Source organism: Sardina pilchardus, chromosome 23 (assembly GCF_963854185.1).
Source record: "Sardina pilchardus chromosome 23, fSarPil1.1, whole genome shotgun sequence".
Classification (NCBI taxonomy): Eukaryota; Metazoa; Chordata; class Actinopteri; order Clupeiformes; family Clupeidae; genus Sardina; species Sardina pilchardus.
In genome coordinates, this window is record NC_085016.1 from 13947183 (window position 1) to 13974857 (window position 27675).

General features: G+C 41.8%; 4 protein-coding genes across 4 annotated transcripts; 2 read left to right on the top strand and 2 right to left on the bottom strand.

Moving 5' to 3' along the window:
• The first annotated feature begins 3767 nt into the window (after nt 1-3767).
• Nucleotides 3768-5870, top strand: meig1 (meiosis/spermiogenesis associated 1). Its single transcript, XM_062527729.1, has 3 exons — nt 3768-4015; nt 4508-4683; nt 4989-5870. The coding sequence occupies exons 2-3, from the start codon at nt 4531-4533 to the stop codon at nt 5115-5117; spliced, it is 282 nt and encodes a 93-aa protein (XP_062383713.1). The 5' UTR covers nt 3768-4015; nt 4508-4530; the 3' UTR covers nt 5118-5870.
• A 1351-nt stretch (nt 5871-7221) lies between these two features.
• On the top strand, nt 7222-11820 carry tmem243b (transmembrane protein 243, mitochondrial b). Its single transcript, XM_062527685.1, has 6 exons — nt 7222-7391; nt 8037-8128; nt 9483-9718; nt 10269-10319; nt 10626-10727; nt 11037-11820. Exons 3-6 carry the CDS (start codon nt 9641-9643, stop codon nt 11178-11180), a joined length of 375 nt encoding a protein of 124 aa, XP_062383669.1. The 5' UTR covers nt 7222-7391; nt 8037-8128; nt 9483-9640; the 3' UTR covers nt 11181-11820.
• Nucleotides 11821-12513: 693 nt separating this feature from the next.
• On the bottom strand, nt 12514-21172 carry dmtf1 (cyclin D binding myb-like transcription factor 1). Its single transcript, XM_062527684.1, has 17 exons — nt 21004-21172; nt 19647-19762; nt 19217-19336; nt 18876-18967; nt 18462-18567; nt 18113-18189; nt 17742-17899; nt 17096-17128; nt 16752-16861; nt 16142-16370; nt 15717-15868; nt 15416-15559; nt 14926-15008; nt 14548-14709; nt 13830-14030; nt 13380-13539; nt 12514-13267 (listed from the first exon to the last, which is right to left on the bottom strand). Exons 2-17 carry the CDS (start codon nt 19753-19755, stop codon nt 13230-13232), a joined length of 1974 nt encoding a protein of 657 aa, XP_062383668.1. The 5' UTR covers nt 19756-19762; nt 21004-21172; the 3' UTR covers nt 12514-13229.
• Nucleotides 21173-22345: 1173 nt separating this feature from the next.
• On the bottom strand, nt 22346-27439 carry tspan9b (tetraspanin 9b). Its single transcript, XM_062527555.1, has 8 exons — nt 27126-27439; nt 25109-25172; nt 24693-24884; nt 24210-24284; nt 23843-23944; nt 23364-23498; nt 22882-22965; nt 22346-22740 (listed from the first exon to the last, which is right to left on the bottom strand). The coding sequence occupies exons 2-8, from the start codon at nt 25169-25171 to the stop codon at nt 22669-22671; spliced, it is 723 nt and encodes a 240-aa protein (XP_062383539.1). The 5' UTR covers nt 25172; nt 27126-27439; the 3' UTR covers nt 22346-22668.
• Nucleotides 27440-27675: the final 236 nt, after the last annotated feature.

Below are 27675 nucleotides of genomic sequence, written 5' to 3' on the forward strand. Positions count from 1 at the left end.
ACAACTGTTGTAACCACACTGATTGTATAACTGATGTGCCATGCTTTGCTGAATAAAAAGACTTGCGCTGCGAGGAGAAAGTCAGAGACTGTTTTGCAGAAAGGAGAATTCTCCTTTCTGGTCACTCTCTCCTCTCGGCCAAGAGTAAACGTACTACGTGTTGTGGTTCTTGTGTCTTACTATCGGGAAGATTTTCCTGACATTACCCAATCCTCACCCTAACCTTAACCATGTCAATTTAAGAGTACCCAATCCTAACCCTAACCTTAACCCATGCCTAATCTTAGCGCCTTCCAAGCAGTGTTGCCTTGAAGACAACGTTGGGGGCTTAAAAACACCAAGAAATGTCATTGATTGTTTATGTCCTGTGGAGCGAGGTGTGTTTGAACCTGCCGAGGGATATTCCACCATTCGGCTCATTGCACCTACCCTCAAGCAAAATAATAGATTTTTCTCCCATTCATCCAGTCGTGCTGTCAGTCTGGCAATACAAGTTTTCGCTCCAGCCTAGCATAGATCATTGAATCGGTTTAGACCATTAAAAGTGAATACGATTTCTGGTAATTTTCCCATTTAAAACTTGTCTCTTCTCAAGTTAGAAAGTGTAATAAGACCAACGGAAAATGAAATGTATCAATTTTCTAGGCTGATTTGACATGGAACTATACTCTCATTCTGGCGTAATAATCAAGGAACATTGCGATCGTACTGTACCTGCAGCACCTGCAAATAGGGGTTTCCTTCATTTTGTTAAGAGTGCCTAGCCTGGCTCCACCACTTCTCAATGAGACGTGGTCTGGGAACCAAAAGTTCATTTTCTCGTATTTGAACGAATGCACCACCGTTTCTGTGCATAGCTCATCATCGTCTTGCTTTCCCCCCTGTTCTATGATTGGTCCCCTATCTGTCGCAAAAATTAGGGCGATAGTTTCCAGGCTGCCCTAGAAGCGTGAATCAAATCATGTGCAAGGCAGCATGGGAATACCCAGGCTAAAGAACAGAGTCAAACTTGAGGTTCCTCATGTGCCCAATGGTGGAACTTGGGGTTAAGTACTTTGCTTTGCTCAGGGGTATGATGGTGGAAGTTGGGTATTATAGCCATAACTTTTCAGGTTACTAGCCCGCATAGTCTGGCTATCACCATACTAAGGTCAATCTTTTAAGATTGAATATTAGTATGGGGAGCCTGCGCTTTATTTCTGCGTGAGAGGCGTGCTGTCTCAGAGGAGGGGCAGGACTGTCGAGCTCTATTGGCATCGTTCAAATCATGACTCCATAGGCTACACCCCGGTTTCAGGGGACAGTCCCCGTTTTTGGTAGCCTGTCCCCGGGAAAATACAGACTACCTATGTCCCCGTTTTTTTTTTTTTTTGAAGATAAAGCTTGTACTGTATTTCAATCAGATTGAGTCAAACTGAAAATGTCCCCGTTTTTTCCCACATTTTTGGGATTATGTCCCCGGTTTTGGTCTCGGACATCTGGTCACTTTACCCTACATTTGGATAATCCCTCAACCAAGCAGACCAACGATCCGGTGCATCTTTTGGATAAGCTAGTTTGTGATTGGAGCCAAAGGTTGTGGACAGGAAGCAGAGGAGGTAGATGTGCAGGTTTCTAGCCTGAGCTGCCGGTACTTCTGGTTTATTCAGTGGCACACTGTGTACAATAAAGTGCACTGCCTGCTTCCTTTTTCCCTCTCAGTTCCTCTTCAGTCGAAGTCTCTGACAGACATTTTTATGTTGATCTAGCAAGTCAACCATCATAGATTGGTCAAACAAGGTGGTTAACAAGCTGGTCAATCAGCAAACAACCTTAAACTGCTCAGACTGTTTTTTTTTTTCAACAGGGACATCACAGTAGGGGATATTTGAATATTACTAGTAGCATTTTTCAAATGGTGAGGTGGGCTTCCCCAGGGGGGCGCCAAAGAACCTCAGGGGAGGTGCAGCGTGGTGGGGAAAATGAACGCAGATTGTCTTTAACACAGTATTGTATTAAGCTGGTCACTGTTATTTTTTCCAGCTGGGATAGCAGGGATTCAGGTTTTAAGTGGACATAGTAGTCAACAGAGATTCGAGTACAGTGTGCCCATTTTCTACCCAGTTTTCCCTCTGAACTCTGACTCGGATCAGCGGGTACTGGAACCAAAATCTCAGTTTACCATGTTACTGTAGGTAAATCAACCTTCCTGGATTGCCCCTGGTCTTAGAACAGAAGGGTAAATTAGCAATTTCTGCATTTAGGTGTTTCCACGCATCCATGACCTCTCCAAATTCTCCAAAAACAAAAATAAGTAAATCAACTTGATGGCTCATTACCTATCCAAAACATACCAAAAACATATCCATTGTATCCTACTGGACTGGACTTACCAGTGCTACAAAACATTCCATTCCAGAGCCCCATTCACTGGAACAATTGCAAACATTAAATCTGCAATGTGCATTTACCACATTACGCATATGTACAAGTGTGTTTTATTGTGTGCTCTTCAAATCATGCCAATTCTATCCAAAATAATGCAGTGGCAAACTGCAAGATCTGCAGATGAACCATATATATATATGCAGATGAACAAGCCTAGTCTTCATCATGCAGTGCACTAATTTCCTCCTCCTTTGAGAGGCCGGCTTCAGGGTTGGGTCGGTGCGGTGGACACCTGAGTGTTCTCTTCAAATGTTTAGCAATCGCTACAGAAAATGCATGTTTGATACAATCAAATTGAAGGGCAATAATATTTCACGGCGCTATTACGTTGTATGGCCACCAGAGGACACCATTTCACCTGCTTGCTTTACAATAAATAAGGCCCGAAGTACTAGGGCGCAAGGGCGCTATGAAGTACAGTGCCATCTGGTGGCCATTAAATATTTAATTTAGACCACTATTTGTTAGAAAAGAAGCGGCCGTCGTTTTAAAATAGGCCTACTATTGCAACAATTCCTGACTTTGTTTGCACTACCCCTAATAGTCAAATATGGTTTCCAGTTGAATATGTCACACGATGCATGCTCCTCACCTTTCCCATGATGCCCCATTATGTCCATATCTGTGTAATTTTGGAGAAAATCCAGCGTACTCCAGATGCATATTCCGCCATTTCAGCAAATGTGGGTGTGCTGTGGAGTGGGAAGGACTGTTTTTAGTGGCAGGATAGCACATACTGTTGACTTGCACTAGCCTAGCACCAGCAAACTCTGCAACTAGAAGAACTGGATGAAATGTGCGTGTCAATGCATTCACTAGCTGTAGGCTATGTTAACTTTAAAGATTAAAAAAAAAAAAAAAAACACGTTATTCATCCAAGGAAATTTGACTGTTGGGGTAGGCTATAGTAATGTTGTATGTCATTGTTCCTTTTTGAATATAAAAACGTAGGCTATGTTTAATTAAATTCTTCATTCATCTCAGTTTCTGTCCACAATGCATCATGTCTCAACCAGGGATGTAGTGGACATTTCAGAGGTGGATAAACTGCATTTACTTGCGTTTATCCACCTCTCAAAAGAGTTTATTCACCAGTTGCAACTTTTAACATTCCAAAAATCACACTGTAGGCTATTATCCACATTCACAATATGTGCACTCATCAACACTCAAGGAACCATGTAATACCACTGTCTGGCACTAAACCTTCACCATCATCGATCAAACACGTTCTAAATTCGATACCGCAAGGCGCAGCCCACCTCACCGAGATCATAGTTTACCCACCTCTTATTTTACCACTACATCCTTGGTCTCAACAGCATATTTGTACACATTCTTGGGTGTGCAACTATGACGACTGGCCACCTGGTAAATAAAACATTTACATTTATGATCAATAAAAAAGAGTTTCTACAATGGATTTGGATAGACTGGAAGTGATTGAACCAGCAGGTTGAACTGAAGTAACCTTACGCATACACAGGCGCACGGAATCCTGGGTAAGAAAAAAACACGTCAAAGCGTTTGCTGTTGCTAGGATACCGCAGCAAGTCTCCACTTACTAGTGGAAGTGGTCGTGACAACTGTAAGTTTGAAACCTGTTTTCCTCATTTCTGACTGATAATTTTACTGTCATACAGATTTGTCTCTCGCAACCCATTGGTATCGTATCAGTAGTCAGTTTTATAATGTTCGATGAAATGTCTATCATAGTGGAACATGTAATGTTTGATTGAGTCAGTGTTGTGCACTCTTCCATGTGTCAAACAAGCCATCGAATAAATTCGCGTACGCTATTTAAGTTAAAAGATATCTTGTGTGCCTTATGGCCTCTTGTACCTTGTATTGAGACTCAAAGAGACTCTACAGACTCAAATAGGCCATGGGCTATGATGACAGTCAACGTTATCATGCTTGCGACACTTAACGTTAGCGTTATATCGAACATGCACGATCAGAGGACTCTCCGGAGGACTAGCAGCTAGAATAACTATTTTCGTTATTTATTTGCAAGGCTAATGGGGAAAACGATACAGTCCAGCTACTAACGTCACTATTATGTCTTTACATGTGCAAGGAGAGAGCGCATCCCTCTCAAAAATGTCTTGTGCAGCGCTGCTTGATGGCAACTGCCAGCCCAAGTCCATGAGCCGGGCGAGCCAGTGGACCGACGAGATCGAGAACCTGTACAGATTCCAGCAGGCAGGCTATCGAGATGAGAGGGAGTACCGTCAAGTGAAGCAGGTGGAGCTGGTAAATATGTTTTCTTGCTATTCTACTGCTGTTCAAAAATTAAAGGGAAAAATGGATTATGTAGGATTACTGGAGATTAGAGGCCCCCCTGGCCTTTTGAGTGGCATTGTATTTTCGTCTCACTGTCTGAAAATCTTGATGATGGGTGTGTTCAAGAAATGAAAAATACTTTTATGTGTAGTGTATAGTTTGGTTTTAAGGGATTGGTCATCTGAGTAGGGTTGAGAGAATGCCTGCCTGCCTGCCTGCTGTTATAGGCCATATGCCGTGCTGATAGCCAATATTTTGTCTCTGACTGTTGACAGGTGGACCGGTGGCCAGAGACTGGCTTTGTGAAAAAGCTTCAGAGGAGGGATAACACCTTCTACTATTACAACAGGAAGCGCGAGTGTGAAGACAAAGAAGTGCGCAAAGTGAAGGTTTACGCGTACTGAACTGCACCTGGCCACGAGCAGCACTTCTCTTTTCTTTTCTACCATGTTGTCTTTTGTCTTTTTTATTTGTTCCACTTCTTTTTGTGTTCTTTGCAATTCCAGCAGAGATGTAACAGCAGTAGCACTAACAGAGTTTCAACTCTGGACATTTCTCTGTCTCTGAATAAATTTGCATTTCCTTTACCTTCAGTAACATTACATCACATTCTGTGCTTTGTCTGGCCAGAAAAGGCTGCCATGCTTGTGGCTGTACAACTGCTTCCACCTGCCAAGACAAGGGGGGAATAAGTGTATTTGAATAATAGGCACTCTGTGTATTGGGAAATGTTCATACATTTTGTCATTTATTACTAATATGTGTTATTAAATATGTGGGCAAACAGTATACAGCATGGCCACTTTAATTACAATGGTTAATCAAATGACTTCCAAGAAATTCAGCCAAATTCACTTTTTCTCCCTGAGGGTTGCCTATGTGAATATGTTCTATGCATGGTGCATATGCAGTAGTAAGCCTAGTTATGGTATTTAGGCACATACTATCCATACTGTCAAGCCAAATATACATATTATAGTTTTTTCTTTGAAAACCAAAAGATATTGAAGAGCCATTTGTTATGTAAGGTTAAAAAATGACTTCAGGTGAATAACTTCAGCAAAGAGTTGTGTTTAGAATAAGTGGCCTATTCTGAATGAGGTCATAACTCTTAATCATACATGAAAATCAAAGAATAAATATTGGAGGTTTGTGTACATGTTGTTTGTCTCACTAATTATTATGGAGCAGAGACATTTATCTGAGATTTAGCCATTTGTGGGCATCATGTCTGTTTAGATTAAAAAACAAAAAAAATCTGTCAGATGGTATGCCAATTAAGATTTGGGAAACATTGTTTGCGTAATGATGCAGTAAGATGCATCAGATGTGGTGAAACCACTGTTATTCTGATGAAAACACCCACGGTATGAGCAAATGTCGGAACAATATTGCCGTAGTCATCACATACTAGAGCAATTGGAGGTGGAGGCTGGCAGGTATACTGTTTTCTGGTCATCTGGCCATGATGCCACAGTGTTTGTACAATTAACTCCAAAGGGGGCAGCATGATCTTCATCAAACTTTGCACAGTGAATCAAATAGAAAAACAATGTGCTGCTGAGCATGTGACGCAACAGGAAGAAAATGCCATGAACATTTTATCTAGGAGCCAACAAAGCTCAAAGACTGAATGACATGTTCCAATTACTGGCACTACTTTAGGTGCCTCCATGACTGCCTTTTTAGTCCAGTCTAACAGCTCTAAAGATCATAGGACAAGTTCACCACCTACAGTATACAACCTGGTGCTTATGCTGTGACAGCTATTACAGTCCAACTCTAAAGGTTTACCCACGTCTGCTTCACCTGTCCAAATATGGCCCTCAGGGTTCAGCCCTGTCTAAAACAAACTGCATTCCCTGGTTTAATGATTCTAGCCATTCTCTATGTGTATAGGAGAAATTGGAGACTCCAAGACTCTTATGGTATTTTTAGAGATTCTCTAAAGACTTACCAAAACTCTGCTATTCTCCCTGTATAAGACTCCAGAGCACCAGGCTACTGACTTTTTGATAAGCCGTGGGCCACATTTGAAGACAGAATGCATTGCGCTGTTACAAATGCTGATACATGATAGCCTACCAAGGCCTATAAAGAGCCTAAAGCCCATTAAATATATGACAGAAGTGATCTCCCTTCATATAGCAATGAATCAACTTAAATTGCCAATGCATTTTGTGATTTGTCTTAAGCATGTCATAGATTTAGGCTACACACAGCATACTATTTTATGATTTTGCATGGGAAGATTTTTTGGAAAATGTAGGTCTATAGCCTAAATTCATATAACTGTCTCTTTGAAATGCGACAATGGAAAATTGTAGAATAATTTTACAGCTCGAGGCCTACTTCACTCCTCTCTGCATTTTAACAGCCGCAAGCACATGTCGACTGCTGCCTCTTTTTTTTTTAGGGCGACATTATTCTTAGCTGGTAGTTCTAGGTAACACAGGCGACAGGCGCCTTCCCTTTAATTCTCCCTGCCCAGTGCCCACCCACACAAGGCTCTTCTTGAGAATGAACCTCTAGTCTACAGTAGTTCCTCGTAACAGGCCAGCTGTCGTTAGCTGAAGTAACGGTAGCTATTTATCTATCAATAAGTATCTGTGCACAACATTAACCACAGACAATATTGAAGTGTGGAAGTTCAGTTTATTGAGTACGCTGTTGTTGAGGTGAGTGAAATTCTTGGTAACGTTAACCTCTTGTAATCATGCAGCGCTTACTGAACAACGTTAACGTTAGTTTGATGTTAAGTGTAAGTTCCAGTTTAACATTAACGTTTATTGTTACCTTAACGTGTATTAAGTGATCTATTTTCGCGAAGTCTGTAAAGTGTATCTGCGCATTTGTGAAAACGGACATTTTATCATTTAAACGGGCAGAGTTGTGAGACATCAACGTTAGCCTACTGTAGTTTGCTAGCATGAGCTAGCTAGCTAGCTAGCTGTGTGTTGCATTTTAATGGTGTTGTCATTCATATTTCTTTGTCAGCTGATTTATACTAGTAAACAACACATTGTTGTTCCTTGGGTTATACTTCAGTTAGTTAAGAGATTGGGTAACGGTAATGCTAGTTTGAAAGTAAATGTAAATTTAACCACAACACTACTGCAAACAACTCAGTTAGCTAGCTATTTAACCATTTCTGAGGTTAGCTAACAGTCATCTTGTTCAGGTGTGTAATAACGTGAGATATCCACTACACTTTCAGTTATGTTGGGCGTGAACCAATATTTTTCAATAAATTCATGACCAAGCTGAAGGTCAGCTGATTTATAAATAACAACCAAAGCCAACGATGCTGTTTTCCTCTCCAGGCGAAATGTTGTAAAGGGTTATGAAACGTCACTCGCACAAATATTTGAAGGCTGCAGAAACCTTGAGATGAAGATAACCCCTCGCTTGACAGGTAATTAATTTAGCCCAATTTAACGCTCAGCATACTGCTTTTGTTCGTGTCGAGATGAGGGCCCGTGTGTGTGGTGTTGGATTGTATTGTTTTTGCATGTGTGAATAATTTAAACATCATACAGCGAACAATAACCTGCATGTAGGAAATCCAGATAGTTAACGAGTCCGTGGTAATAATAGACTGTAGCTGCTATAAAATAGGTTTGTGGCAAATGTGTCTGAGTGACTTTTCCCTATTTGCTCATGTGATTTTATTAATGATTTGATGGTGAAATTAATTTATGTCTTTAGATGAGTCGCTTAGGTGTCTCACCAGGGCTTTGAAGTGGTTGATGTTTCATGTTTGGCTATTACATTTTTAAAACTTTTAGTGGTCCTGGTGTTTTGGCCTGACAGGCTCATAGGCCAGCAGATGCAGCATGATGTAGTTGCCTGTTGTGGATTTTAACACTGGCCAGATTATTCATGCTCTTACAAATGGAGCCTCTCTGGCAAACCAGTGACTGTTGTGTATCATTTCCGTTCGAACATGCCCCTTGGCAGAGAATTTGAAAGGATGGAGTCCTTTCTTCTCAGTGGCCCTCCCATGCAAATGTATTCTCAGGAGTGTTTCTCGTGATCACAAATGCTTCTAGAGCAAGAGGAAGTGTGACGTCTGTCCTCTGTCTCGGATAGAGGGGGAATATGCTGAGGGTAGCAATAAAGAGCATATCAGCTATGTATGATTGCTTCTTCAGCTGCTTGCATGGCTTGGCTTATATCAATTGAACAACCCTGCTCAGTATACCTCTCCACATTTCTTGACATAAATACAGCAGAATGCCAAATACCTCATTAAGCAGCTCAAGAGTCATAGTTTTACTCTGCCTAAAAGTATGCAATATGAATCTGGATTGGAAAAATAGAGGATCTTGAATATATTTAGCATTCATGTTTGATTTTATATGGTCATGTACTGAGGTTGCTGACAGCGGACAGTCAAAACTCTCACATTTAGACCAGTTCAGCAAGTCGGGCATCACGCTTGAATAACTGATTTTCATTTGCATATTGTTTCCGAGTGCACTCCAGGAAATTTGATGCTTCCATTAGAGAACATTACTCTTCATCTAATGATATTAGATTAGTCGGTGATGTCTTTGCAAGTGTTCTAAGGATTAACAGAGCATCGCAAAATAGATGTTTAATATATCTCATATGGCTTGCCTTTAAAGCAACACCATGGTTACTGAGCAGGATATCGTCAATGAATGTCTTATAACTTTTTAAAAATAGGTTTACCTCAATTGATTATGTTTGTGTACTCGTGAGCCTTGTGTTCTGTACCGTTTATTTTGCTCTTGGTTTTTCAGAGTGCCCCCATTAGAGCATATGCCGCTGTTGAGCCCCTGTGGGAGTTGCTAGCATGCAGTGCTGGCCTCCGCTCAGTAGGAGGCGCCACAGCTGCTGAGAAACGAGCCGGACGGAGGAGCCTGTGGAAGGGGCCCCAGGGGCGGGGGAGGGGCCAGGCATGGACGACTTTACCACGCGCACCTATGGCACCAGTGGCCTGGACAACAGACCTCTGTTCGGGGAGACCTCCGCCAGGGTAGGAAACACTCACACTCACACTCACACTCACACTCACACTCACACTCACACTCACACTCACACACTCAGGGAGATACTGGACTTATTGGACCCAATGTTTGGGTTGCTTAGAAATAATATTTGGGTCCGGTTCACATTGATTTGAGCCCAATAACTACTCAGTAACTGACTTGACTTTTGAACTGCTAATTAGGATGGTCCAGTCTGCTTGACATGGTACCTCAAGTTATTTTGTAGGGAGAAATAACCATATTGGGTGTATTGTCTGTGTAGGGCTTATACTTAACAAAGTCCTCAGAAATGACCAAACAGTGCACTCAAAAACACTGACAGAGGCCATTGTAATATATGCTCAACACCTGAATCTAGAAGGCCTAAAGTAGGTACACTCATGCACTCAGTAGAGCATGACCTATTAAAACAAAACATGATGCTGTTCTATGCTTCTGAGCATAGAACAGCATCTTTTTACAACAGGATCTGACTCTGCACTTTGAACAGGACATGTGAGCAAATGCTTTGTCAAATTCCTTTTTGTTTCCTTCCAGGAGAGAATCATCAATTTAGTCGTTGGCGTGCTTACGACACTACTTGTGTTGGTAAGTACAGATGCGTTTGTGTGCGTGCTTGAGATGCAATGTGTATCTTTAGTCCTTCTGCGTGTGTTATGTGAGCTTTAATCATAGCAGTCTGTGTGTTAAGCACGGCGGGGTGTTGGTTAAGTGTGTTTATGACATGATGAAGTGATCTATGAATCAATTATTAAGGTGTATGCAACATGTTACACATGTGTTAAGCACACCAGGATGTTAGTTTGAGTGGGTTTATGACATGATGAAGTGATCTATGAATTGGTTATTTATGTGTATGTTTTGTTGTCATTCACGTGTCACCTGTGATTACAGATTACTGTTATCAGCTCCTTTGTGGTCCCCCTGCCGCCGAAGCCGATTAACATCTTCTTTGCAGTGTGTGTTCTGCTGCTGTGTGGATCCGTCTTGGTGCTGGTGAGTGAGAGATGATATATACCCCTTAATGCACATGCACACACACTCAAACACAATAATATAGTAAATAGTAATAATAATAATAATAATAGTAAAAACAGTGCTCATTCATGATTATGATTGGCTGGTCAGCATAGAGCTCTTAGCTTGCACACTGCCCCAGCAATCACACCGTACCAAAGGAATTCAACCTGCTATAGCTGATGAAATGGTCAAAAGAGGAGTGAGTCACTGCTCTGGAGAATTAGGGCCCGATATGTATGCCCACATGACTCACTCTCTCCCCCTGTTCTCGCTTCCTGCTTCTAGATCTTCTGGTACCGGCAGGGGGACCTGGAGCCTAAGTTCCGTAAGCTGATCTACTACATGCTGAGCTCCATCGCCCTGCTGTGCATCTGTGCCAACCTCTACTTCCACGACGTGGGCCGAGTCCAACCCGCTTCTGCCTTATGAACCTCGCCCTCCTCTCCGTGGAGCACCACCGCTGCACTCGGGATTGTTTCCGCTGTGCCCGGCATAGAATCCTCCCCTTACCCCAAACAAGGACTCTAGAGTGGGATCTAGAACTGGGGCCAAAACAAAAGGGTTCTATGTGGTGTTAAAGAGGCCAGTTAGCCTTTTGGCATTCTTTCTGAAAGACTTTTTTTTTTATACACATGTAAGGACACACTGCACATTAGCTAATTATGCAAATGAAGAATAAACTGTAGCACTGTGGGGGATGTGCAGCTGCTTGTAGACAAATGCCAAGTCAACTGACAGCCACAATAGTCCATTTAAAAGCCATGCCCATTATGTCAGCATTCATGTTTTATATTCACATTAAAAAAAATGAAGGTTTATGCAAATGTACATTCCAGACTGAGATTAGTTTGACTGCCTGTTTTTCCTACGTCTGTTTGTTTTTAAGAAACTTAAACATTCCCTTAAAGCACTTATTGGGTGGTGTTAAACCGCCATACACAGAACACCACCGATTGTTCTACCACAGCCACATCAGAAGTCTTACTAGAGGAGGCTTGGCGATGATTGTCTTTTCAGACATTGAAAATGTAATTTTCTTTTCAGTAATAAATGGAAAACTGAAACCTTCCTTTCAGTGGATGCCTGGTTGTGTTGAACTGAAACACAAGTTAGTATGTTTAAATATTTTTATCTAATAATTATTTTAAAATTGTCCAGAGGCAGATGGGTTTGTTTTTGTTGAGGTATTCTTGTCACATCTGTGAACCAAAACAACCCTCTCTGGCTGACTGGAAGGCAACAATGGATAGGCTGTGGTCCATCAACTTTTGACAAGCAAAACCAAGCTACATGTCAGGGACCTGGAGGCTGGTCTCATGTCATCTTTGTCAGACAAGATAACACTTCAGTTCCCTTTCAGTGCATCCCTCCCATCTTCACATCCCAGAAGACCAAAGACCAAAATGGAATACTGCTTTACATACTGAACAGGTGATAACGGCAAGTCTGGAGCTAGCTGTTGTGTGCTGTTAAGATACATTGGTGTGAGACGTATAATTACTTTTTAACTATGCTGGAAGCATCTGCCTCACATTTGTCATGGTAGACTGAGTAAAGATGAATACCAAATACTAGAAAATAATATCTGTCTGGTTCAAATCAGAAATGACAAATGGCATTAGTGGTGCAATTCCCCCCCCCGCTACTTTTAAGCTATAATTTAATATGAAGGGCTACACTAGACTACCTCCTTCTGAGGTATAATGTTTGGTAAGATTATATATGTTCTGCTATGTCTCCATACCACTGAAATCACTTATTACAATGACAAAACAGGGCTTTAATAAATAAACATACATACACACATGCCAAAGAGAGGAGCTTGACTCGCTTGCACGTATACACACATCCATGGGGAAATTAATGAAAGGCGTTGATTCACTTTCTATCTCTGTTCTCACACTCGCAACCTTTTAAACCAAATATGCCTGACGAAAGTTATATATACAAAACATCCCTACATCTTTGTACATCAACAGTAAACATGATTAGACCAGTTATTTGTTAGATAATATGCACAAACAAACACTTCTCGGCCTAGCACTAGTCCTGCTATTTATAATGGTTCGTGTGTGTGTGTGTGAGGAAAAAATATATATGTGGCTACAATGTGTGTGAGGTATTCTATACTTGAGGCTAGTCTATGGGCTGTGAAGTGCTGATGTGTATGAGAAACTGTGTGTGTGTGTGAGAGTGTAAACCAATGATGAGGCTCAGAGTTGTGTTCCAAACGGTGCATCAGTGCATTATGGAGACCAGCGTTTGAGAGAGCGTCGTCCTTTTTACTGCAATATGGTTTGGGTTTGTGTCTGTCAGCGAAGGAAAACGTGTGATCTATGCGGTTACACTTTGCAGGTTTTAGTGTTCGTGTTCACGTCCTACGGAGCGCCTTCGTATTTGAAGACGTGTTGACGCTCCCAAAAGAGGCCTGTAGAACTGAGTGATGGGTGAGCTCCAGAAAGTTCTGTTAAGAAGTCTTCAGTCAGACCCTTCCTCCTGATTCTGTAGTATGGGATCTGTAGAGCCACACACACACACACACACACACACACACACACAAATATATGATGAAATGCTCACCTTATCATTCACCCCAATATATTGATTGAGCATGTATAGCATGATTACCTGTAAGTGTGCCTAAGGGGAGGACTGAGTCGGTGCTGATGTCATCTGTGATGTTGTCGCTGGTTTGGATGAAGCTATTGGGGGAAGGGACAATAAGCACCTCCCTCTCAGGTATCCCAGAATCAACTGTAGGCGTATCCACCGCTGAAGACTCCAGAGTCTGGAAAGAGTCCAAAGAGACGGTGGGCAACGTTTAAGCAGATGGTCTGGGACGGCCAAGATGCCAACTCATTTTGGACAGTTTTAACTATTGTATTCTTACTAGGTTTATTACAAATGGACATTCCGTCATAGCTGACCGTTGTTGCTTACTGACTAAATTGCCGATAAAGCACAATGACAAACAGCATCAAGTCTGACTGGCAGGTATGTATATTATGTATGTATGTTACTGTTATGTATGAGTGCAAATGTAAGGATTCATTACTTTGATAAACTGTACCACTGTACCTTGGCACTCAGTGTGTGTGAAAGTTCTTCACTCTTGCTCTCTGATTCGGCGGAACTCTGGAGTTTGTCTGCTGGTTCCGTGCCTTCTTCTGACCCCTCCTCCCTTAACTCTGACCCCTCTAGAGGCTCCGAGGTGACCGTCTGAATGATGACGCCCGGGTGGGCCATCTGCACCGATACATTCTCATTCAACCCATCAGTCTGCGCGCACACACACACACACACAAACAAACACACATATAAAAACCTGCACACACGCATTTTAAAACTAACACTAATACACAGAGACTGACTAACAAATCTTTGGCATACAGCTAATAATTCTTATTTACGTGTTTCATAAGATCCCAGCGACAGTATATAGGAAATACATCTATGAACATGATGAACTCAACACACACATACAGACTAAGTCCTTTTCGGCAAGTCCTTCTACTCCATGGCATACAGTATGTCGTCTTTTTGCTGTGAAAAAGGCGGGATGTGTGCAGACAACTGCCATATTGGTGTCACAAACTTAACCCCATGCATTTCTAAGGAGTTTTTTTTTTAGTGCTGTGTCTCTTCATTAGACATGCTCTGATACAGATAAGCCGCCATTACACGCTGAAGAAGGGCTCTGCCCGAAACGTTCGTAGGCGAATAAAGTAAGGAAAATTTGAAGAGTGCTGTCCTTCGCTTCTTTCTTTCTGATACAGATCAGCACATAAGGACTCACAGTAAGGCTGTGTAAGATGATCTGATCTGGAGACGTGGGTGACGCAGTTGCAGTCAGCGTGACCGTGGGATTGGCCGACAGCGTGAGTGGGAGATTCTGGTTGGCCCCCGTCGTCTGGATGTAATACGTGCCTGGGGTGCCAGTGGGCTGAAGATGAAATGACTACAGAGAGAAGAGGGAGTGAGAGGAACAGAGTCAAGCAGGGAGAGGGGGGTGGAGAGAAGAGGACAGAAGGAAATGAGAGAAGAGAAAAAAGGAGAGGGGAGAAAAGAAGAGGCAAACTCAAGTACAAACATGGTGGTAAATGATGTGTGTGTATGTGTGTGTGTGTGTGTGTGTGTGTGTGTGTGTGTGTGTGTGTGTCCACCAAATACTTACAGGTACCAGTTCAAATGTCTGCAGTGCTCCTTGGTTCAGAGTGATGGTCTCAGCTTCTGCAGTAGTGCTACCCCCTTCATTAGCTGCAAAAGACACGAACAGAGAGAAAGATAGAGATAGAGAGAGAGAGAGAGAGAGAAAGAAATTAATTAGAGAAATTATTAAAATAATAACCACAATTGCATAGACAGAAATATATGTACTAGTAAACATATGGTATCACTTGAAATTACAGACTATTTTATCTGAAATCACACTGACACAAAAACAAGCTAGAGCATCACCACCAGTTTTCCCACATCCCACACATGCTTTTCAATGAACATTTTCTTTATTGAAAAGCGCTAGATGGTTAGCGATAGTTGTGAAACCACAATTGCTTAAATAAACTCTTCACTAGACTCCATTACCATTAAAGTGCACAAGCACACACACACACACACACACACACACACACACACACACACACAAACACACACACAAAACTCACAAACGTGTGTGATCTGGACCGGGATCTGCACCGGGATCTGGAGAGCCGTGACCGGAGGGGAGGAACTTCCAGCCTGAGAGCCGACCAGCAGCACCTTACTGTAGGACTGAGTCTCAGCCACGTCCTGAAGTCCCTTCAACAGCACTAGACACACACACACACACACACACACACACAAAATCTTTCAATGAATCTCTTACTGAAAACACAAAAATCTAACAACATGGCAAAACATGCTCCAGAATGGTTTTCTGACAACGGGTGTTTTTTTGTATATGTATAAAGGTTGTGATTGGCTTACCAGGAAAAGGCAGTTCTTTGTGATTGGCTACTTGTCTCTTGATGGTCCACCATTTGCTACGGAGCCACTGAGGCGACCGGGCACTTCTCCAGCCGCCCGCCAGCTTCTCCCAATTAATCTCGTTCTCATCTTCAGCTCCCAGCTCTGCAATCCTGCCAAACACACACACACACACACCAGGTTAAATTTCCCACTCTCAGTCACCGGGAAAGTCTTTGAATGAGAGAAACCTAAATTTCATTATAAATGCCTGTGTAGTCATTTTTTGCACACACATACACCAACACACAGTATTTTATTTTCATCTGCATCTCCAGCTTGTGCACACACGCACACACACACACATTACATGCTCATCCTGCTCATAAATTTGCAATGCTGCTAACACACATTACAGTTCCTTGAACAGAGCGTAGCTTGCTCACCTGCGCACCAGGTACAGGTCGTGCTCTTTGGTCCACTCCGTGCCGCCACTCTGTTTCCAGTTCAGGTAGTTGAGCCACTTGGAGCGACACTGCTTCTCCGAGCGCGTGCCCACCAGCTCGGCCACGGAGGCCCACGACACGCCCTGCGTCACCACCTCGCCCACCTCCGTGCCCGTCAACTCGTGCACCACCTCAGCCAGGCGCCGCTCCTCCTCCTCTGTCCACTTACCTGAAGGGGTGTGTGTGTGTGTGTGTGTGTGTGTGTGTGTGTGTGTGTGTGTGTGTAAGATGCAAAAGAAGTGGTGGATGGTTGATAGACAGTCGATGGAACAGAAGTGCCAACTTAATATCACTCTATTTAAAATGTAGTGTTTCATGAATTGTCTTTGTATTTTACGCGTTATTTAAATAGTCTATATTTGCATATTTGTGAAGTGACCTTGGGTCATCATAAAAGCTGCCTTTAAATCAAATGTATTATGATTATTATAATAATAACAACATGCATGTGTTGTGTTAGTATGTATGTCAATACTAATATGTTAGTACATTTACACATATTGCTACTAATGTGTAAATGTACAAGTCTGTGGATATCAATGCACTGCACCTGTGTTACATGTGTCCTTCATTAATCTGCAGCGGTCTTTCACAGACGACGCACTCCGCCCCAGTGCTGATCCTATGGTCGCCCAGTCATTACCATGCTTCTCCCTAAGCCTGTGGACACACACACACACACACACACACACACACACACACACCAGATGATATAACAGATGTGTTCTTAGAACATTTTATTTTTTATTTTTTTTAAAGCACAGAAACAGACATCGTCAACCAAACAAATAAAGGCCCACACGCACACTCACACACAAACACGACAGCGTGCAAATAGACAGGCAGGTGGACAGATATTAGGCAAAGGGAAAGGGATAGGAAGCAAGAACTTACTCTTTCAGCTTTTCAATCTCTTCTGGAGTGTACCTGTTCAATCAGACAACAGCTTTAATCAGACATTATATGTGTATTCGTATGCAGGTATGTATGCACATATCTCTTAATTTACAGTGTGTGTGTGTGTGTGTGTGTGTGTGTGTGTGTGTGCGTGTGTGCGTATGCGTGTGTACAGTCTTAAGTAGGCAGACCGTTTATCAGACCCATGTTTATCATGTGTGCATGAGCTGACTAATAATACATTGTATTTATATAGCGCCTTTCAAGACACCCAAGGTCGCTTAATAGTACATGTAGCTGATAGGCATCAGGGATCCTCTTTCACTGCTAAAGTGTTCAACCTCTAGATCATCAAATCTCATCTGCCTCTCATGAATTTCTGTATTCTGGTTCTGCAGAATCAAACCCTCTACAAAGAATGCTGAGCAGGCAGATTCCCTCACGGTCAGAGTTTCCACATAAGTGTGACTGTGTGTGTTTTGGTGTGTGTAGTTACAAGAAAGATGGAATGGATTGTCTAGTGCCTGTGACAAGAGAGACATGAAGGGATGCGGAGTGAACATGAGAGAGTTGAGTGTGTTTGAGTGTGTTTGAGTGTGTGTGTGTTTGAGTGTGTGTGTGTGTGTGTGTGTTTTATACTCACTTTCCAACATGGTTTCGGTTGTCATACATGCGCAGCACGCGTCGGTACACAGCAAACAATGGACGGTTCAGACCCCACGCGATACTGCGGTAGAAATCCTTGCGTTCATCTTTAGACATCTCAAATATTATCTCTGTGGGGTCCTGGATGCCACGGCCCTGGACAACACATGTGCATACACACACACACACACACACACACACACACACACACACACACATAAACAAACACACAAACACACACACACATCAACATCAATTTAATCCCTGCAAGGCATTACAGAGCTACTGTAAAAAAAAAAAAAAACACTTAGTCAATAAACGTTACTCAATATTACAGTCGCCAGGTTATGATAAATGCTGGAGCCATACCTTCAAGTAACCGTCGATGTTATTCATCAGAATGTCTATCTCTTCTTTTGACCACATCCCTTGTTTCCACTTGTGCCCTAAAGAGAGAGACAACTAAATTAATGTATGTGTGTGTGAGCTATCATTTGTGGTGAGGCACCACCAGACAAAACTCACAAAGCATTAAGCATTCAAAGTTAAAAATAGTTTGACCTTTGTGGACATGTTTTTGGTTTGAGCCGTTGCTTAGCTACCTGTCTTCGCTATGTCAGGTGCTGTATGGTGCAATGGGCTTTGAGTGACTATGGTAAGTTACAAAAAACATTCCAGACATTTTGTAGATTTGTCAATGTTTTATGCACTGATGTACCTTTATTGACAAGTGTGTCTTTGTCCTCTTTTGTGGTGAACCATGCCTGGCTCACGGGGGAAACATCTGATTTTTGAGGCGAGAGAGAATCCTCGTCTTGTACTATCTGCAGAAACACATGCATACACCTGTGTTAACTACAATGTTCCAGCACAATTTGGAACTTCACCTCTCCAAAATTCAGAGCTCTGAAAACTGAGTTTCCATGATACACAATAGAGCATCAGTGTTTACAAAAAATAACAAATGTAAATGTGTATGAATGAATGAATGAGTGAATGAGTGAATGAATGAACCTTTAGTGCCCCAAGGGAAATTTGTCTTGCACTCAAGGGAGCCACACTGAACACTTAAATACAGACGTATGCTCACTGTGTGTGTATACAGCACACAATACTGTGGGAATACCCGCACCTGAATCTGAGCCACTCCTTCCTGATCGAGCTCACCCTCCGTCATCTCTGTTGCAGTCATTGTCACCTCAAATCCCTCATCACTCTCTGAAACTGCACACAAACACATACAGTAGATTTACATTTTCTTAACAACACAGATGAATGTTAAGTCTGCCAATAGTATCTGTTCATTCTTAATTCTTTACGTAAAATTACACACAAAAAAATGTAGATGACAACAAATCATAAATGTATAAATGTGACACTAATATATTTTGGAGTAGACAACAGTCATATCTGTATGTGTGTGTGTTTGTGTGTGTGTGTGTGTACTCTCGTGTACTATTAACACAGACTCACTAGGGAGGGTGACAACTGAATACTGAGTGGTGGAGTCTTGTGCGTCTTGTGGCTCCTCATTGGACAATCGCAGTCTTTTTGTAACCTGCTCAGACTCCGCCTCCAGCACGGCCTCATCACCTGAGAAAGGTGACACACGAATGGTTTATATATCCACCGAAAACATTCTCTCTCTCTCTCTCTCTCAAATTCAAATTCTCTCTCTCTCTCTCTCTCTCTCTCTCTCTCTCACACACAAACCCATTACTGATACTTATGGACACCAAGAGTTATATAGACAGACACACATTCACTCACAAAAAAACATACTGTATGCATATAATCACAATGCAAATTATCTTCTGTTAATCCATTTAGTGAAGCAGTAACTGGATTGTGTGATTGATAATTAAGCACATCTGTTGAAGGCACAGTGTTGCTGTATGCTGACCATTTTGAGGACAGTGGAGTATGATATTGCCGTCCGTGTCCTGAGTCAAGGTGACGGGGTTCACGGATTCCAGAGTTACAGTGCCAGACGCATCCTCCCCTCTGTTCATAATCAACCTGCCAGTATTCGCACAAACAGATGTAGCATACAGACAAGCACAACTGTACTTCTACAACTTTACCTTCATATTTTGTAGTAGGAGGGCAAAATAGATTACCCATACAATAGAAAATCACTAGGCCTATTCATTCTGAATGGATTAAAGACACAGTCATTCTATTACAATGTATACATTATATCACAATATATTATATTATATCATATTGCTATTTGTTGAATCAACAAATGGCTCTGTTAAAAGTATATCTGAGTTCCTCTAGGTGTCTGGGGTTCACTGTGACATGATGGCTCATTCATTGACCAATGTTTTTGGCCAAAAGAGAGATTTAAAATCAAATGAAGCTATCATAATCTGATACAGGACGTTCTAAACATTTCATATCCAAATCCATTTATTGGAACGCAAGGGAAGTTGTGATCATTGAGTGCATAGCATTTAGAAACTTGATTAATAGTTTTAACACACTCCATTGGATTAGTGCAGTGTTTTTTCTTTTTCATTCGGCTCAAGCGTTTAATATTTGAAGCAGCGTCAACGTCAAATCGATATTGTGAGAAGAAAAAACACATACAAGCAATAAAATGTGGAGTGCTATTGTCTGTGACTGAACGGGGAGGTGGCAGGATGTCAAGTGAGTGAAGCCTACATTAGAAACAGAGACTTCGCGTAAGTTCAACAGTCGGTGAATTTTTATTTCACATCAAATGAAAGAGAAAATTCTGTACGCGCACAAGAGTACATTATTGTACAACCAGGAACTGAAATAACGCGACAACTAGTGCCCAACTTCAGCTCATTCACTTAGCCACGAAGCCTAGCCTACGGCTGTCTTGTTGCAAACGATGCGTGTGCAACAAACTATGCATGGGAGTCAATATTTAACGCAATTTAAACTTCACTTTTCACCCTTTCCGCTCATGCTTTCCAGAATGTAAATGACTGCGCCTAGAGGTAAAAGGTCTGGATTTACGTCGGCTAGCGTAACCTCCTCGAGTTAACTGATAGCTTGGTGTTTTAACATGCTCACTACAAAGCTAAATGTAAGTAGACGAAAAAAACAGAGACGCCATGTTCGTTTGGCAGCTGAGGTACACGATGTCTATGATGTCGATTGAAAATATGCGCTTAATGTTTTTTTCCGGTATACATTTGCACAGCGGTCTCAGAAGGTCGGCACTTTTGCACGGTGTGTGCCCGAACTGAAAGTGAATTTTAGGGTTTGATTTCGGTACTTACTTCCTGTTTTTGGTCCGGGCACTTCGGAGAGACCAGGATGGAGACAAATGCCAGGATGGAGGAAAACAATCCGTTTTCCTAAGACCGGAAATGATCAGACGTTCCTCACATGGACTTCCGGCAGTATTAATCTAACTTTTCAAGTACATGTCCAGTTGTGTTAATCGGCAAAGATTAAACCAGGCCCACAAGCAATCGGGTGAATATAAATATTCTCTTCCAAAGTGACTTAAAAATGACTTCGAGATAGTGCAGCCTCAGCTTTAAAAAAAAGCTGACCAATGGTTTTCAACAAGGGGGCGGACCCAGGGATCACAAGGGGATCTTATAGGCTAATTAGGCCTAGTGCATTTTAGACAATGAGCCTAATTTATCACATAAACAGTTGTATTTAATGTTTTGTATTATTATTATCTGATTTATAATTAAATTACAATATCAATAAAAACATCATCAAAACATGATTTTGTGTTTTGATGAACTGTGGCACCTAATAGGCTAAATTAAGCCTACTGAAATACTCAATATCACAAGTAATCGAGTTGTCGACATAAATAATAAATGTACAAAGTTAATCTCATACTCAGCCTTTTTTTTTTACCAGACTATCTTTGTGGATGTATGGGCACAAGGAATGTTGCCAGGATTACTGGAGAGGAAAACATTGTTATTGAATGTTTTTATGAGGCCAAATGTAACTTGAGTGACTGCAAAGCGGATCAAAATGGAGTCACATTGATGACAGACATGTTATCACCACTGCGCGCCCACCTGGTAACCTATTGCATTATGTTTTGTGACGAAGAGACTTTTTGATGCACGGTGTGCCCAGTATAATTTTCTACATAGAGTATCAAATAGTCTTTCCCTGCACTTTGAAAAAGTAAGCTACAGAAGGCCTGCCCAGGGGGCTACATTGAAAAGTGACATCTAAAGGGTAAATACCAATCATTGCTTGATGGAACTTTAAGATTTAGGCATTAGATCTTTCTTGGATTTTCTGTGAGTAGCCTACTTTCGGCTTGTGGTGAGGGAGATGGTTTAACTGAGCTTACAGAGCAACTTATACAGAAACCTTTGTTTCAGCTGCATATGTAAAACAATAAGATCCAGAGGTTGTTTTGGTATTTGATCAAAAGAAATATGCAGACTATGCATAGGCTAATAACTACATTATTATAGCCCTGCCTATTTTTGCAAGCTGGTTCCTTCTGGTTTTGGACTAAAGCGAAATGGGTACATAATAGCAACAAGCCTACACTGAGTTATACTGAGCCTACATTCTGAGTTCACATTCTGAGAACAAAGTGTAAATCACACTGACGAATACACCACAGTTGAGTAAAATAAACAGCCAGTTGTATTTAAACACACAAAAAGTTTTACAGTTGTACAGTATAATGATACAAAACATTTAAGGGAACACTTTTGGTGCAGCACGGCACGCACATGATACTAACTCAGTCTCTGATGAGACACACACAATCACACACGCACGCAAACATACACACACACACACACACGTGTTCTTGCTGGTTCAAATAGCAGAAAATCCCACATGTCCACTCAAATGATTATATTGCCAACAAATGGCAGGGGAGTGTCACTGTCAGTGGAATGTGGAACTCTGGGAAATGTAGTTTCATAGAGTGAAACATGGTATTTCTAGGCACTGTATTTCTTTCCAGCACGGTGGATCTGCTGGTAAAGTGTCATGGAGAAGGCCAGTCCCAGCAGCTGCAACGGGAGACAGAAAGGAAGGTCAGTCCAGGGCCAATGTTGTGATATTTGTGTGTGTGTGTGTGTGTGTGTGTGTGTGTGTGTGTGTGTGTGTGTGTGTGTGTGTGTGTGTGTGTGTGTGTGTGTGTGTGTATGTACCTGTATAACCAGCACACCCATGACAATGGTTCCAAGCAAGTGTTTGTTGTCATCTAGCCATTCCTCCACTCTCTCATAGCAGCCCTGTGAATATACATGGAGGTATTAAAGCTCAAATTATATTTCACACTTGAATTAGAGGTAGAGGCCACTTCCGATGTTCCGATGATGAAGGCCCCATTTCGTATGCTAATTGAATGGTAGGTGTAATAAGCGTGGATTGTGTGTTTTATTACATAAGATGAATACAATCCTAGTAACAATTCATTCAATTCAGTTATCATCAATGAAGAACTACTGTTTATCAGTGACCTAATGAGTTCAGCTGTATTTGGGTTAAGTAATGTTATGCATGTGATTGAGAATCACAGAAAAAGACATAGAAAATAATGGAGAAAAAAAAACATTTCACCATCACCAGAGACACTGTGCGTGCCAACTCAGACACACACACACACATACACATACACACACACACACACCTGAGACCACAGGCTGGAGCTGGAGGAGTTGCGGCCACAATCCAGGAAGTGGTTCTTGCAGCAGCGGTCAGGCACTCTCCTCTCCTTCAGGGCATCGTACCAGTCCGTGTACCCACTGACCCCACAGCAGTGCCACTGCACACAGACACACACATCACACACCAACAGTGAAAACGACTCTGAACTAGACAATCTAGAAATGTCCCGCATATAAGCCGCATTGTGTATAAGCCGCAGGACAGTGTTTTATGCAAGTTAAAAGAAACAAAACCATATTAACACCATATTAACTGCCCCCCTGTATTAACCTCATAGATGAAGGAATTTTGCAAAATCAATGTATAAGCCGCGGCTAATAGTCGGGAAATTACGGTACTCCTGAAATGGTTAACAGTATCACATCATAATGGGCTTTTCAATACAATTCTCAGCTTCTTCATTCATCACATAGTGGGGTAAATAAACAGTCCAGTACACACCTCCCTCTGGATGATGTTCCATGCATTACGCAGTCCGATATTGTCCTGCGTGTCATAGAGTCGGAGGCCATCTTTCAGGTCCTGTTTGGCATTTTCACTCACCTGTTCAGGTAAAGGATCAGGGGTCAATCAGATGCATGACGGCAACCTTGCAACAGTATAGCACAGCTGATATTTTAATAGGCCTAGTAAACCCTTACCATGTTGATAGTGTCATTATTTCACATAACACAACACAACATACGCATAACTTCAATTCAAAATCACATATCATGTAGTGTTATACTTTTGAATCATCTAAAGGTTATTACACCCAGTTGATTCATACAATATATGTTTAGACATAAAGGTTGAGTATAAAAGATACCTGATCAGTATATACAAAGAACAGGACCAGTAGAATCAGTTCAACCAGCAGAATGATCAACAGAACTATGAAAAACTGGAAAAAAAGACAGATAGGGAGATGTTAATATTTGCATGTCACTTACATGTAACTGATTCTCTACTATCGGTAATTTCCTAAAAGAATGGTGCAAAGGCTATAGTCTAACTGAGAGACTAGCCAAAACAATCAATTCATCTTTCATTTTGAACGTAATACTGCTATGAACAAATCACAACATGCAGAGCAGGAATAGTTACAGTACATATGCCTTTATACGTTTTTCTTTCTTTCTTTAGAAGAATTAAAAGCTCACTTTAATGCTTAGGAGACATGAAGGGAAATAGCTCTCTAGCACAACACTGACTAAGAAGTGTGTGTGTGTGTATGTGTGTGTGTGTGTGTGTGTGTGTGTGTGTGTGTGTGTGTGTGTGTGTGTGTGTGTGTATATACATTTATACTCACACTTAGCAGCAAACACTTGTTTTCCTTGACAGCACCCAGGCAACCCAGAAAGCCTGTTAGCATGACGACGGTGCCCAAGGTGATGATGAGGTTGGCAGCAGAGAGGGAGGGGAAGGATGGGGAGAAGGTGGCAAAGTTGCCCTGGGCAACTGACAACCACACACCCACACCCAACAGACCACAGCCACACAACTACACACACACACACACACACACACACACACACACACACACACACACAAAGGAGAGGATAAGATCAAATGAGCAGTTATACAATATTAAATGCAAGCAGGGCAAACTAAATCTAATGTTATTCAGCACTTATACATGTACATGTGCTGCGTGTATTTGAATGTGTGTGTGAACGTGTGTGTGTGTGTGTGTGTGTGTGTGTGTGTGAGTGTGAGTCCACTCACCCAGAACAACAGATTGAAAAGGAACATCATGTATTTCACACAACACAAACAGCCCGGTGCCATCCTGAAAAATAACACACACATCTGGTTATTAGGCACATGCAGAGAAACCCTACACACACACAGACACAGACACAGACACACACACACACACACACACACACACACACACGCCTACAGCATCCAGCACATTCTTGTTTTAAAACACCCTATTCACTCTCCTCCTTCCCTCCCACATAAGAACTAGCCAGCTGGCACAGCCTCTAGCAGCTGTCATGCTTGACCTGTGGCACAAGATTCACAGAGGAATAGCCAAAACTATGCAGCATCATTAAACTCTCACCAAATAAGTCTCCTTGAGATGACTTTGCTTATGTTTTTTTTTATTCATGTCTCTGAAACATCAACAAAACAGAACAATAGCTGATATCTGTTATGTTTTGATCATGAAGGGAGTAGATGGCAGATGCCCATATATGGTCACGCCATGTGGGCTCAAAATTAGAAACTCCAGCTGTGAGACACAGCTTCACTCTCTTCTCTTTCTCTCTCTCACACACAAGAGAGTGTGTATCGGCAGTAGTGTGTGTGTGTGTGTGTGTGTGAGAGAGAGCGAGAAAGAGTGAGAGAAAGAGAAAGAGAGAGAATGCCACCTTGAGTATTTACAAATGCAATATGCATCAGCAGCAAACATATTACACACACTTTCCAAGGGTACCAATTACATATCTTATCTTTAATTATGTGTGAGAGAAAATTAACATCCAGGAACTATGCCATACAATTCACCTGATGTTTCTAGACGATCACTGGGCATAACATAGCCTACTAATGACATACATGGGATAAATGATCATTATGGAGAACAGAGCCATACAAACCAGCGATTCACCCTGTCTGATGTACACAATAGAGATAGGTGTTTACACCTATCACAAGCCTGCAGGTGGTTAGATGTTAGACAGGTAAATGAGTTGTGGCACATGATGGGCATACTGGGCATGATTCAACAAAACCAGTGAGCCAGCAACAAAGGCAAGACAAGATAGCATATAAACCTGACACCAGAACAGCTCTGGGTGTCAGTGTAGTGTGAGAATGAGAAACTCAAGTGTAGCCACGCTCAGGAATGTTTCATGAGGTGAAATTACCTCCTCCATTAAAAACGAAATGTATATGCAAGGCAAAACAAATGCGCAAAACTGAATACAGGTCTGAAATCCTGTTGGGAAAGTATTTAATTATAGCCTCCAATACAATGACATTTTCTCTTACTCTAGTGCGTCATAGCTAAAAGTATTGCATCTATGAATAGGTCTACCCAACTTTATCATTATTATTGTAGACTTAGATCATTGAAACAAGAATAGATGTAGCACTCTGGAGCTATTTTGAACCCGTAGGCTACAAGCTACAGTGTAACAAAGTAAAGTTTCTCCAATGTTCTGAAGCGTCTGTGAATATGGATATATCCAGACAGTGCAACACAACAACATATGAGTAACACGTTCAGGTGTAACTGAATAGCTTTGTTGACGTATGGCCTATACAACATGCGTAGTCCATTTGAATAGACAGAAAAGACCAGTTAAACCCGGGTCGACCATTCTTTTTCAAAAGCATATCTTCAACAGCTAGGTATATGCAGGGTGGAAAGGAGCATTAACTAATAGCAGGGAAATTCGTTGCATTTCCTCGTTTTTCCTTGTAGACTAAGATGCGCCAGTGCTCTCAAATCTCCATGCGGCACAAAGTAGCGGAAGTTTCTGCAAAACACATCATCCGATAGGAACGCAGACCGCACATATACTTGACCAGAAACCGCATTCGCTCAATGACAGAAACATACGAGTTACGGCTGGCAATGACAAATGTTTAACTTCCTAAACAATCACACTCCTTTCATTAAGTATACCACCAAACCTAACACTTCGAGTTCAAATGAATGGATAGCCTAACTGAACCAAAGAACAAGAGTAAAAGGTAAGAGTAGTGTCGAAATATAACTCTTGCCCACCTTAATGCAGTGTTTTACTGTAGCCTAGCGCGTTTATTCAGGATGAGTGATTATCCAAAGCGCAACTTTTCACAAGTTGCAAGTCTCCTTGTATCCGTCGCGTTCGTCTTCATGAACAAAACATCGAACGTATCCAAGGATTAATCCAGAAAATAATGTCCCCAGTTAGACCTAATCAATAGCCTACGATTAGACTTTCAGACTCTTTCACACATCTAGCATATCCCCAGTCAGTTTGTTCCCTGTGTTTTCCTGGCCTTCTGAAGAGAACGGAAATAGCGGAGCTGCGGAAAAGATGAACTGATTTCGGGAGGCGTGACTGTTGCTCTGTTGCTCTTGGTTGGAGGAGGGGGAGACTGTTCCTGGAAATCCCACAGATAGGGTAGGCGACGCAGGAATGGGTGAACAGCGATATGGGACGTTAGCAGTGTTTCGCACGAAGGACCTCGCATCAAAGACCATTAGGCTATTTAAAGAGAAACCCAGAGAGTTTAGCCAAAAGCATTAGCCTAGAGGTAAAATATACAAAGTAGAGTTCCCCTTCCACAAG

What these genes read in the sequence shown, in the direction of transcription:
- meig1 (XM_062527729.1), top strand. Translation starts at nt 4,531, where the DNA reads ATGTCTTGTGCAGCGCTGCTTGATGGCAACTGCCAGCCCAAGTCCATG. An exon ending in AAGTGAAGCAGGTGGAGCTG is followed by an intron (nt 4,684 to 4,988) that starts GTAAATATGTTT and finishes GACTGTTGACAG; the next exon opens with GTGGACCGGTGGCCAGAGAC.
- tmem243b (XM_062527685.1), top strand. Translation starts at nt 9,641, where the DNA reads ATGGACGACTTTACCACGCGCACCTATGGCACCAGTGGCCTGGACAAC. An exon ending in TCGGGGAGACCTCCGCCAGG is followed by an intron (nt 9,719 to 10,268) that starts GTAGGAAACACT and finishes GTTTCCTTCCAG; the next exon opens with GAGAGAATCATCAATTTAGT. An exon ending in GTGGATCCGTCTTGGTGCTG is followed by an intron (nt 10,728 to 11,036) that starts GTGAGTGAGAGA and finishes TCCTGCTTCTAG; the next exon opens with ATCTTCTGGTACCGGCAGGG.
- dmtf1 (XM_062527684.1), bottom strand. Translation starts at nt 19,755, where the DNA reads ATGAACAGAGGGGAGGATGCGTCTGGCACTGTAACTCTGGAATCCGTG. An exon ending in AGACACACTTGTCAATAAAG is followed by an intron (nt 18,190 to 18,461) that starts GTACATCAGTGC and finishes CTCTCTCTTTAG; the next exon opens with GGCACAAGTGGAAACAAGGG. An exon ending in CACACACACTGAGTGCCAAG is followed by an intron (nt 13,540 to 13,829) that starts GTACAGTGGTAC and finishes GACTCTTTCCAG; the next exon opens with ACTCTGGAGTCTTCAGCGGT.
- tspan9b (XM_062527555.1), bottom strand. Translation starts at nt 25,171, where the DNA reads ATGGCACCGGGCTGTTTGTGTTGTGTGAAATACATGATGTTCCTTTTC. An exon ending in ACAAGTGTTTGCTGCTAAGT is followed by an intron (nt 24,285 to 24,692) that starts GTGAGTATAAAT and finishes CTTTTTTTCCAG; the next exon opens with TTTTTCATAGTTCTGTTGAT. An exon ending in GGAACATCATCCAGAGGGAG is followed by an intron (nt 23,499 to 23,842) that starts GTGTGTACTGGA and finishes GTCTGTGTGCAG; the next exon opens with TGGCACTGCTGTGGGGTCAG.